Below are 13,298 nucleotides of genomic sequence, written 5' to 3' on the forward strand. Positions count from 1 at the left end.
TATACTATAACACTGAGAATATAAAATAAACTGTAATTACAATAAAGTAACACCCACAAGCCTACACTTCTTAGCACTCACAGCATGGGATGGGGACGGTTAAAAGCTTGAATTACACTGTGTTTTTTTATTACTTAAAGGGTGTGGTATAGAAATTTAAATAGAGAAAGCATTCTTGGCAGAACCAGCTTGTATGTGTCTCCTCCTTGGTCAGGTTTCTGAAGCGTTTGCCATTGCCTCGAGGTCTCCCGCACAAGAAGCTTGTTTTCTTTTTCCTGTTCCAAAAGAAACGCTAGGAGCATACTTACCATAATTGCACATAATTAAATTTAGTGTTTGGACTTCCAGTCAATGCTCTGAAATATAAGTGAAACATGAAGTTGCTATTGATCGAGGCATCCTCTGCAGGAAAATTGCGAGATAACGACCATTTAACCTGCGTGATCTCTTAATGTTCAATTCGGACGTAAATCATTCCCGTTTAAGAAAATACAAAATAACAAATTCCTGGTAAATGCTTATTTCCAATCTAGAAGGATTGACGAAAAAGAGAGAAAAGGATCGAGAAAAAAACAAGAAAAACCGCAACTGCGCTTAACACGAAACGAAATGATCGGGAAAATAAAATGATTTTTTCCGAGAGGGTTCTCAACGCGTTTCTAATTAAAGACATGCCGGGCTAATCCACAAGGGACAGCTCCTTACGTCTGCAAGCGAAAAAAAAAGTGAGCGAGCCCTGTCAAAAGACTGGAGAGAAACTTCCATCAAGACACAAAAAAAGTTACCCAGTGGACTTTTATTATTTTCCACCCACTTTCAAGAAGTCGATAAAATCAGCCGATGCCTATACTGGCATCGTATAAACATATATAAGAACCTGCTTCTGGGCTGTCATGGTGTACTGCGAAATCTAGGAGTGTAAAACTGCATCGAGGATTTGAATTTCCTGCTGTACAAGCTGCTTCTTACAATCCCCGAGCAAAGTGGGAGATACACTGCAAGAACCAGAGAAAGTAAGGATACGATTTCAAAAAGGGGGAAAAAGGTACATTTTACTTTTTAAGTTCGATACTGATACCATTAGCAGCTGAGAAGCGCAGCGTGAGAACAGCAAGTACGTGAAATTCATTTGTCGAAGCTTTTTAAAGTTTAGCTTGGAAACATTACATTGAACAATCTTAAATTTTACTTAATAGATTACACATTGCGCAATTTATATGTCAGCGACTTCTTCGGCAGCATTCATCTTGAATGTTACTACTTCAGCAGAACAAAAACACCTGTCAATTTGAAGCGTGTTATCAAGTTCATATTGCAACTATTGTACTGTACAATATGAACTGAAGTGTGCGCTTAGCGATACAAGTAGAATCAAGAGAAAGGCATACTCACAAATGGCATGTAACTTTCTCTATACTTTAACATTGAAGCGACCTCATCTTTAATTATCATTATCTGTCTTTCAGGGCAATAAAAGACGACGCAGGGCAAAAGGCTGGTTTTAATCAGATTGCAGTAGCAATGAGCAAACCGAGATCACCTTTATTTCTGGGACTGGTACTGTTACTGCTCACCGCTGGATACTGCAAAGAAAGCACTGAATCCACAGACACGAAGAACAGTCAAGCCCTTCTCAAACTGATAATGGACACGGTGAAGCACTTGAAAAAGCATCATGCTGAGCAAAATGAAAATATTGTGCAATACATTTCAAAACATAGCGACTATTCTCTTGATCCAAAGGAGCAACAACACATGGACAAATCCTACCACGAGGATCACCACGAGGATCACATTGTTGGTAAGTTTATACAAATCTACCTGGATATGGAGTGTTTTCTTTTTAGTGTAATAAAGGACAGGCTTCCTCTTTGGCGCTTTAGTAGTGGTTAACCATTGTTTTCACGAATTAAAAGTAAGGATAAAGTCATTACAGATTTATATGGAAATGAAAATAAGGTCGCTTTGTTTAAAGACAACCTTCATTCCTCCTATTGCTGGTAATCAAAAAAGTAAATCAGTAATCAGTAGTAGGATCCTGTTGTATACAATACGTCAGCATGAAGGAGTTTATAACTTGCAGCTGTAAAATACATCTGGATTTTCAGTGTTGCGGTGCCGAGGAAAGTACAACAGTTAACCCTTTAGCCAACATTAAAACATCGCACAGGTATAAAAACGTAAAGTGTAACATACGGCTTTCAGTGAATGAGCTCTTCAATAATTTAATGGTTCGTTTTTAAAATATAAAATGGAAAACAGTTTGAGTAATTTTAGCAGCTTAAGAAAGGTGATAATCACAACTAATGCAACAATTGTGCGTTTTTTCACTTTACAGAAATCTTTCCTAGAGATCTCAGGACAAAGGAAAAATTTTTAAAGCACTTAACAGGTAAAACCCTTGCTGCCTCTGTACTGTGTGCGTGTGTAAGTTGACCAAGGGAATTGGAGTTAACTAATAGATATTATTGTTCCTTTTTCCAGGACCTCTTACCGTTAGTCCAAAGTGCAGCAAACACTTCTACAGGCTCTACCATAATACCAGAGACTGTACAATACCTGCATGTAAGTGCCACCTCCCTCAATGATAAATGAGAAAAACACCTGACTTGACACTGTAAACACATGACCATATACAGTTATTACAAGTACATTTGATATTTTAAACTATGAAGTTGTGAAAACGTTTTTGTTATGCATTTTTTTTTAGCTTTGATAGATTTAAACCCGGCTACAAGTACTGTACCAGTGTGTGTTGTAGTTCAACTCCAGAACATTTTTTTTCAATCCCAAATGTAACATGCAAAAAAATCTAGTTTTTACGAGGATGAAGTAAAAAACCCTATTAACAGCCTGTTAATTTCACGTTATGAAGTGCATGTATGTAAACTGCCAGAATGTCAATTTAGAACATTAAGAATTCTGCATTAGAAATGCTATGACATTTGTCTGTTGCAAACCAGCATTATATATTGAAGTCTGATTTCTAATTTAGATTACAGAAGATGTGCCAGACTCCTCACAAGATTAGCTGGAAGTTCACGATGCATGGAAGGTTAGCTTTAACAGGTAAGCTTGCTCAACTTTAAAAAAAAATCCACACAAAATAACAAACCATCATTTGGGCCGTTAACTGCACAACAGATTTGTATGAGGTGAACCAAACATACAAATAATTTTTACCTTGGAGATACAATTTCCCAGATTCAAAGTAGTTGAAAGCAGATAAAAAAGTAACCAGATAACTGCATGCGAATTGTTTGGAGCAATACTTCAGGTTGAACTGGGAGGAAATTGGAAACAACACTCTGAAAATGTTGATCAGTTGTGATTTAAAATGGTGTTTTAATTATTGATAAAATATAAAGAATGTTGTCATAATTACACTACCCTAGGAAAAATTAAACATTTTAAATGTGCATTTCTTAAGCCAAGAAATGTGTACATTACTATAATTTAGAACAGCTGATCTCTTTGTTCATATCAGTTATTCAATGAAGTCACACATTTAACCACACTGCCTACATATCATATGAATAAAACAGTAAATTAAAATATATTCTGGATAATTACATTATTTTCTTCATGTGATGCGGTTCAACTCCAGAACATTTTGTTCAACATGTGTTACTCACAGAAACCAAATAGGGTCTGAGTGTTTCACATACTGTAAGCATGTTTATAGAGGAGAGAATGACAAGTTTAAAGGTGCTGATGAGGCATGCCATATGGACAACTAGAAGATAATGTGAAAGAGCAGCACATTTGTCAGTCATCAGAAGTGGCCGATAGGCACATGTTGGTGATTTTGAACAATACAAACCCCCATTTACTAAAGATACATTATGAGACTTGTTTGTAGCTAAAGGTATGCATAACTGATTTCTAGCATAATAAATTCCTTATTAGTATCTGGATTAAAAAAAAACAACAACATTTATTTCAGCCATAATATATCACAGAAAGTTCAAATGCGGTTAATATTTAGTAACTGAAACATGGATGAACGCCACTAAACAACTTTCATCTCAGCTGTTCTGAATCACAGTCATTCCATATTACTTTTCTTGAAGCTATATATACAGTACATCATACGCAAAACTCTTTTTAAATCTCACCTTCTCCACCCCTCTTCCTAGTTCCTACCCCTTAACTATTCAGGGAACGTGCCTCCTCATCCTAAAGCCAGGGTGTTTAGCTTACCTAATCTACATACTCTACGTCCTCAAATGCATCTAACTCTCCGCTGTCATTTTCCCCATGGATTTTACTTAAAATGTAGAGGCAATCTTAACGTAAATACTGGAGTGCTACAAATAAATATAGCACTGATCATTTTGAATATGATCTTTACAATCTTAATATTTTGTTGAAGATTAAGTGGTTCATCAGGATATGGTTAAAAGTTTGGTTTAGGGATTACAATTACTGTTGCTTTCAAAAATTCTTACTTATATCAGAAGTTCAGTTACATGAAAGAAAACAGATTTTTGTACTTACTATTTGTGTTCATTACAGTAGATAGAATCCATATCCTAATCTGTGACTGCTCTGACACTTTTCATGTTAATCTTCTTCGTTCAGAATTAACATAGACAAATTTCTTATAAAGGCAAGTATAACTGAAGTGAAATAATTCTTTATTTTTATTTCTGATTTCAGCCTAACCAGGAAAGAAATCCCAAGAACCAAGAAAAGTGCCTTGGAGAACAACAGGGAAACGACTGAACTGAAAACATTTTTATCTGTCATACTTCATTGTGAACTGAACAAAGATTTATTTTTGCAAATGAATGGAGTACTTCCATAAACTTCACTTTTTGTATGTTGGTCAGCATCATTTGCAGATGTATAGCAATCCTATAAAACGACTTCTGATAACTCAAAAAAAAAATATTTAGGAAAACAAAATCCAATGTTCTGCTGCCAAAAAGAAACTAGATGCTTTTTCATACAACAAGCAAAAATAATGAAAGCTACTTTTGTATCGTCTAACATGCGTTTTTGGCTCATATTTTGTTACATTTAGTTTCTTCTCAGCATTGGTTATTACTTGACAAATAAGGCTTGTATAACAAAATCCTGGACCACTGCAACCACAATCATTAAATGCTGGGGTCATAGTGTATCCCACAATTAATTTATAAATTGCATGACAATTTTCATGCCTTTTTGTCTTTGCAAGACATTATCTCTTGACTAGAGGTGATTTATGAAGTGCTGCCTATAGTTTACATTCTGTAAAAGAAAAACAGCATTTCCTGAAACTCATTTGAGTGTGGTAAATATATATATTCAAGCTAATATCATTAGTCTTTCTGTACAATAAATGTATAAACATTCCAGCTAACGTGCAATATGTAAAAATTGTAAATATAAAATATATCTACTATAAATGAAAGTGTTTGGTATATGATATCATCAGATGTGATGAATTACAGATTAATATTTAAATAAAAGATATTTAAATAAATTATGAGGTTGACCTTAACAGTCATTGTTTTTATTTCAGACATGCAGGATTCATAATTAAGCAGTAAGCGGTGATTTACAATATTGAAGAGATTTGCTTTACAGTTTTCGGAGAAACATGACCTCTGTTTACACAGTACACAAAAGGTTTAATATCTGAAATGATTTATGAAGAGAAGCAAAGGGAGAATTCAGAAGGAAGACATTTGAAAGTGTTTCAGAAAGAAATTGAAGTCACTATTTGGAGATTAACATGTGCATGCTCACATCTTTTTCATTTAGATTATTAGGCGTGTCTCCGAAAGGAAATACATTAGGGTGAAAGAAAACATAGGTGGTGAAAACCTACATCAACCTTCATTCGCATAGGCGTAGAGAATAACCATAATTAATAAGAATTACTTGAATTTGTAGGGCTCTTTTCATCCCAGGAGCCCATTAGAGATGGGAGGGGAGCTGCTTAATTCACCACTGAAGTGCAGCACAGCAGCCCTTATACTCCAGCAACCCCACTTTGTAGCACATCAGGTGGAAAAGGGAGAAATTAATTTCACAAACTGAATTAGGGAGGAAAAATAAACAACTGAGTTAGTTCTGCATTTTCACCATGAAATGAAATGGCTAATAATACGGTAGCGCTTTCACCAATTATTTTTATGCAAATACTGCATGTTTAGTATTTTGTTTACACCAATGTAGGTTTTCCTATGGTTCTCCTACAGCTCTGTTCAACAGCTAATCTATTTTGAATCAGCTCTTTTCAGTTGAAAAGCCTAAGATGATACAATTATTATTAATAATAATAACTGTCATCAGGACAAAGGGATCAAATAAAATAGAAAAAAGCATGAATGAAATTATAGATCACGGTTCGTTTTCAGCAAGAAATGTGACACTGTGTCAAAATAAAACTACAAAACTAGTACTGGGTGTGACCTCCACAAGCATTACCACAATCCTCGAGTTGAGTCATTGACCTGATCAACCTCTGAACCAGCTATGGGGGGATGTTCTGCAACTCTTCCTGCAGACTTTCAGTGAAGCGTGCAGCCACGTGTCCCTTGTTGATGGCATGGCATTGTAAAACTGGTCTCATAGACTTTCATTTTGTCTAGGACCAGGAGAAGAAGCGGCCCGCAGCACGATTTTGACATCGTTTTAAGTTGTGACATTGTAGATGGTTCTAGCACTGTGTGGCTTTTCACTGTCCTGCTGGAACATGAACACTTCTGGATTCCTTTTCAGGAACAGAAACCAAAAAATTCATTGCACTGGATTACCGAGCAATAAGATTGCACAAAGTTGCGCTTTTATGTTGAAGTAGATTCCTCTGCACATCTTCACACTTCCACTGTCTCACCAGCTGGCTTGAACAACAGAAGAACATGCTTTCCAAGACATTTCCACATTCATGGTATTCGCTGGTCAATGGAAAACTCCAAAACTCTGACACCAACCCAGATGTTCTCTGGGTTACAGGATATATCGATTTAATCACCCAGATAAATGTTTTCTTGAATAGCCTGTGAGCACACACATCGTCACCATAAACTACAATAATTTAATCCAGCAATTTTTTGTGCTGCACTCACATAACTGTTACATAGATGGATCAGACAGGTTTTACAGTCCTAGGCCAGTGCAACAGTGCTCCACCTTCCAAGATGTGGCCTGTCAAATACAGGACCTGGTTTCTCTGGATTAGTCTGCAGATTGTCGAAGAAGATCATCTCTTTCTCTGGACAACCTCACATGCTGCCTTCCATCAGGCTGATAGCAATCATCATTACTCAAAAGGAACATGGTTGTATCTCTCATAATTCTGCATTATTTGAATCCTGCCTTTAGAAGGGCTATCTATACAGTTGCCTCATCACCTAATATTGTCAATTTTAGCACAATTTGAATATAAAACACTGAGCATTTCATGTGATTTTTTTACTTTAACTCTTTAACTATTGTTATTCCAAGCAACAAACTACTCAAGCAACAAACCAAAAAATGCAAATAATGTTATGCAGTCATTGTGCATCACTATATCACTATAGTTATAACAGTATATCATTTTAGTTGTAACACTAAACACTGGGTTTAAGGATCATCTGCATCACTTCTTTAATCTTGAATACCATGGCAGGTGTGTGGAGGGAGTTTTACATCCTGTACATCCTCAAATCCTGTAATTTGAGCAAACATTCATTTCTTACTCATCATTAATACTTCAGCTGACATTACCCTCTTAAGACAGAGAATAATCAATTCTAATGGAATTCCTCAAAAGCAGCAGCATTCATATCTTCATTTGGTTATTTTTGATCAACCTGCATAGACCCGTGTTTAACAAGCACAGCTGAACCCTTCATTGATGTTTTCTGTTAGAATCCATTGATATCTCTGCTACTTTTTCAAAACACTTTGGATCTTTTAAAATTTTCATTACCAGCACTGAAGATGCCATCTTTTAAGTGTAAAAGATCAGTTCGCATGTTAGTTGTTAAAGCTATGTTTTTTGAAACAACATAGCTAAATGCGAAAAAAAAACCAAAAGAATAAGATTTGGAGCACTTGGAAGCTTTTAGTGAAATAACATTCAGTTCAGTAATTCAGACAAGCCCCTGTATCAGGTGAATGTTATTACCATCCCTATAGATTTCTCCTGTTTGGCTGAAGGGTGGGCGACACATGGCTGTCCAGCCCTACCGTGTAAAAAGAACCAATGGCTGCTGGAGAGGTAGTGAAACACGGATGGTGCAAGACAGCTGAGTGACAACTGTAGGGAAGGAAATTCTGATTCATATTTATTCAAACTGATGTGGTACCATGTGAAGGATAGGAATGGGAGAACTGACTTCCCCTCCCAGTTTTGTTAACAATAAATGAAAATAGAAGCTCAAGATCCCTCCATGTTTAAGGGACACAATCATTCCCAAAAGACGTTTGACAGAAGAATGAAAAAAACACATTTGTTTATAAACACTAGAACTTCGTTCTAAGTATCTGATAACAGTTCCCACATATGCTGCTACAGAAGCAAAGTGAAATTATTATTAAGTAAATGGCATGGGACAGCTGTATTCCGCATTCCAAATGCAAAACCAGATTTGTGTAATATCATACCAAAAATGGTAACAAACAAGATTTCAGACAGTCTCCTGCCAAGATTAAATCTTCTTGTGCAGGTCAGGAGCGTGACAGAAGAGCAGTAATAGATTAAGCATGAGATAACACAGTTACATCCTTAGCATGTTAAATATTTCTTATTATCTACTGTACCTTGTGTAGACACATATTAAAGACTGTTTTAAACAATACAAGAGTTGATTCTATGTCTAGATATCTTATTGTTTAAATCAACATTTTCACACCAGTAAATGTGTTTGATCCTTTTATTTCCACATGTTAAGTGGAAATAAAAGAAAGCACTCTCTTTATAAAGGAGGAAATCAATTTAAATCAGATACAGATGTGGATAAAATCTGAAAGTCCTCCAAAGTGGACCATTTTGACCCATTAACATGTATTTGCTCTCATTTGCAAAAGTCAAGATTGGGACAATGTTGTTCATTCTGTTTTACTGCAAGCCATAGAGTAAAATCCTTTATTAATAGTGAAATACAGAAATTAATGATGAAGTGAATCACAGTGGGATGTCATGGGTTTCGACGAGTTAAAACCATTTTATACTGAAAATAGGTATGAAACTACAAAACACAGAGGTACACAGTAATATCTTGCACCTGCTTAGTCCAAAGCATAAAGCAGGGTGGGTGCTGGACAGGTTAATGAGGTCTCCTCTTAATTACAAATGTACACTTAAACGTCTTCTGAGAGCATTATGTTTAACCAGCTGTAAAACACAACTACATGTTCCAGTTTATCTTAAGAAAGCCACTGATCACACATACCCTCAGGACAGTTCTTACATTTGTAGATGTTCTTTAAAAATTCTAGTAATTATTTTTTATTCATATTCTATGTAATTGCACGTTTAAAGAAAATTTATAGTAATTTGCACATTAATGGTTTATTGGAAAAATATGCCTTCCTGAAAAAAAGAAATTCCAAGGATTCACTTTTACACCTGCAAAAATGACACACAACTGACTAATATCAAGATTCTTTAATTGGATCACACTTTTGCTAATGCATATTTTCTTCAGATAAGAACAAAGTTATATTACAGTAGACCACATCAAGACAGCAATGGTACTGTCTCTTCTGTATGTGAAAAATGTGAATTCTTACTCTAATACTTTATTTATTAATGACATTTTCTAATATTAAAGCAAAAAGACATTTTCACACTAGTTATCCCTTTTATGAGTTTGTGCTTTCGGCTCAGAGCTTTTAGATGTAACAGTCAATATTTTTTTCTTTTTAAAAAGAGGTTTAATTTACTCACCTACTTACAGTTTTTAGTACCTAAGTAGTCAGCTATTCTTTTGTGTGTGCATAAGAGTTTGATTTTTCTAAAATCCCTGTTTCAAATCATATATTCTTTCTGTAATATAAAAAAATGAACTATTATTTCAATTTAATTATAATAATCATATAATTCTATTCCAATTTTTAGTGTATGCAATTTGAAAATAAAACACGTTTCGTTTTTAAGCACTTTTTGCAGAAAAACTTTTTTCTGTCCAAGAACAAGCACACATACAATGCTAACCACAAAACATCTCTGGAAGAATGAGTAACCCTGCAGCGATGTTAAATGTTAGTGACAGTTCATAAATACGATAACTGTCAAATAGATACCCAGCAATAGATAAATGGCTCCACTAAAATAAATGAACAAATGTAAAGGAACATACAATTTAGATTGTTAGCAAAAGCGTTGATAAAAAAGCAATCAATAACAAGCTATGAAAGTGAGATATTAGGAAACTTGTAGAACTGTAGATGATGTATTTGTCACCAACATTACTTACAAGTTCAACATGCAGGTTCCATTGAACACAAACACCCATCCACTGTATAACTGCTTCTTCCAATTCAGGGCTGCCAGGGAGCCAGGGCATATCTTGGCAAATAAAGGGAACAAGGCAGGGAACACCCTGGGCAGCATGCTAGTCCATGACAGGGCACACACACAGACACGCATGCACGCACACCAGGGATAAATTTCCTAAAAGCGAGATAACCCTTATGTTTTTATACTGTGCTATTCCCAGTGATATCATTAAGCCAGGCTTTACTGGCAGAGACCACAGCATAATAGCATGAATATAGGAAGAGAAGGAACAAGACAGTCAAGTCAAGCTGTGGGAGAATTCCCTTTCCCAAAACCAGATTCTGCTCAGGTAAGCTGAACAGTATAAAGAGCTCCAGTCTCAAAGCATTATAACAAGAGAGTTTGTGGGAAAATTATGATTTTCTATATTTTGGAAGACTCAGAATAAACTTTCCTTTCATAGTGACGCAGTGTTAAGATAGGGAAAGTGGTGTCCATTCACTTGTGGGTATCCATGTTTCAGAGAAATGCAGTGGTGGGCGGGGCCCATTTCAGTAGGAAGCAGGTTTTTTTTGGTCTGTCAATGTCATATATTTAGATAACAGACAAAACTTCTTTAACTTTCCATGTCTAAATAATGAATCTGAAACCTACTGATTGTAGACAGCCATATCTAGGGTAACTTGTAGTTGTACAAACTGTTAATATTTGTATTTTCTACATTCGGCCTGATTATTACTGTATCACCAGAACCATGCTGGGGAATAAGAGGACACATATGCTGCATATTGCTTGATGACCTGATGACATGACTTTACAGGGTTAAATTAATAAACCTTATAATTTGCTTACATTGCAAATTGATGTCAGAATCTTATTTTTAACACCCTCCTTTTTTGTAATGATGTACACAATACTGAGCATAAAGTATTTCTGCATGCATATTTTTAGACCAATAAACTGCACAGATTTAGGGGGCTTGTCCCTCTCATTGACTGATCATGTGTGACTGCAGTTTTTCCTGTTACAATAGGATTCACTCATCACGGATGATGAGGTGGTTTACCAAATGAGCTAGATGAGCTGAGTGGCCTCTTCTCATTTATGTTTTCAACAGTTGAATGTCTAGCTTAATGATAATCAAGAAAGAAAAAAACACAGAAAGGAACCAATATAAGTTGCTTATGAAGAGAAGGCTTCATTAAGTCAGTGCACTGTCATTTGTCATCTAAGCTGGTCACAACAAGCAATTTCTAACATGGCAAGACATTACAGCCAAACCTAGTCTGTCAACACAGGCTATGATCTGGGAACCATAAGTCACAGAACCTCACCAAGATCAATGGGAATGTCCAAGTGTGATGTATTTTTAATACATTCAATTTGTTTTGGCACTCTTGAGTCAATGAAATTGATAGTGTCGAAAGAAAACTATAAGGACAACTGGATGAAAGGTGTATCCAGGTGATTAGGCGTTTGTTGTTGGGAAAGCAGATACAACCGTGCTATAACTATTCTCTCGACGCATCTCACACTGACATCAGTGTTTGGAGTCCATAATCAAATGGAAAAATCAAAACTAAAAAAATCATTCCAAAATCAATGATTCTGAATATACTGAAGAAAAATTCACAGGTATAGTTACCGCAGTTAAAACATCCGCAGTTGATGACAGAAATATCACGGCTGTCCTGTCAAGGATAACCCTAAAAACAGTCAGTGAAATCATCAACAACCCCCACAGTACAGAGGTCTGAAGTTTCATGTTCTTGGCGCTGACGAGAGGTAAACATCTGGCAGTGCAGCCTTCATAAGTTCTGCTTTTTCCATCTTCTACGAATGAATTTTTGGAAGTACAAGACGAGACCACAATAACCTTTTACCAGCAATGGAAAGATTAATGTATAAAAAGAAAGGAACTATAGATGCTTCAAAGATCACCACCTCGGAAAACAAAGTGGAGGCAACGTGATGACCTGGACTTACATGGCTGCCTCTGGAACTGGCTTACCCTTCTTCATTTATGATGTAACTGGCAGCTGCCAAAGAATGATTTCTGAAGAAACGTTGTCTGCTTATGTAAAAGAAAATGTGTTTATATTTAATGTGGAGGAACTTAACCATGAACTATAACAATGACTCACAAATTTGGCCAATGCACCCACACAGTTCCAAAAATTGAATTTGAGTTCAATTGACAAGTTGAACTGACTGGTTTTCAGGTCAATCTCCAGATTCATATTTAATTGAGTATTTTAAATGCTGTAGAAATTATTGTATTAAGAACAATCCAAAACTAGGAAAGAAGAGGCTGTGGCAAAGGCTTGGCAAAGCATCTAAAATGATGACACTAAGGCTGTTCTCCCCCCTGCGCTCTGGCAAGTGGTACTGCACTACTAAAGCAAGGACCACTAGACTCAAGAACAGCTTCTATCCCACTGCTTTACACATCCTCAACAGGTAACAGGTGGAGCTGCACACCGGTGGTGGTGGAGTCCCCACTACTTGTAAAGCGATTTGAGAGGAGTGTCCAGAAAAGTGCTATAAAAGTGCAAGCAATTATTATTATTAACTGCAATGCCTCTGACAATACACATCTGTACTATGGACTTTCGCATGGTCTACCATGTTTTTTTCCTCACTACTATATATTTACATATTTCTCCCACAACATATTTATTGTTCCTCTTGTTATTATGTTTGTAATGTACTGTATACATTGTGTGGTGTTGTCTGTGTACTGTGTATGCCCCGAGAGATTAGTGTGATTAAAAATTCCAATGTACATGTCGATATGGCAATAATGTACTCTACTCTTAAGATTAGAGATTTCAATCTATCACATACCTCAAGTTGTTGCTTCAAAGGGATA

The 13,298-nt window shown here is 36.0% G+C and overlaps 1 protein-coding gene across 1 annotated transcript; it reads left to right on the forward strand.

Annotated features, from left to right (window-relative positions):
* Positions 1-202: 202 nt before the first annotated feature.
* LOC148840031 (ALK and LTK ligand 2b-like) lies at positions 203-5,473 on the forward strand. Its single transcript, XM_088909204.1, has 6 exons — positions 203-1,045; positions 1,467-1,801; positions 2,339-2,392; positions 2,485-2,565; positions 2,996-3,069; positions 4,663-5,473. The coding sequence occupies exons 2-5, from the start codon at positions 1,522-1,524 to the stop codon at positions 3,058-3,060; spliced, it is 480 nt and encodes a 159-aa protein (XP_088765330.1). The 5' UTR covers positions 203-1,045; positions 1,467-1,521; the 3' UTR covers positions 3,061-3,069; positions 4,663-5,473.
* The last annotated feature ends 7,825 nt before the right edge of the window (positions 5,474-13,298 follow it).

Source organism: Atractosteus spatula, chromosome 2 (assembly GCF_055471065.1).
Source record: "Atractosteus spatula isolate fAtrSpa1 chromosome 2, fAtrSpa1.hap1, whole genome shotgun sequence".
Taxonomy (NCBI): Eukaryota; Metazoa; Chordata; class Actinopteri; order Semionotiformes; family Lepisosteidae; genus Atractosteus; species Atractosteus spatula.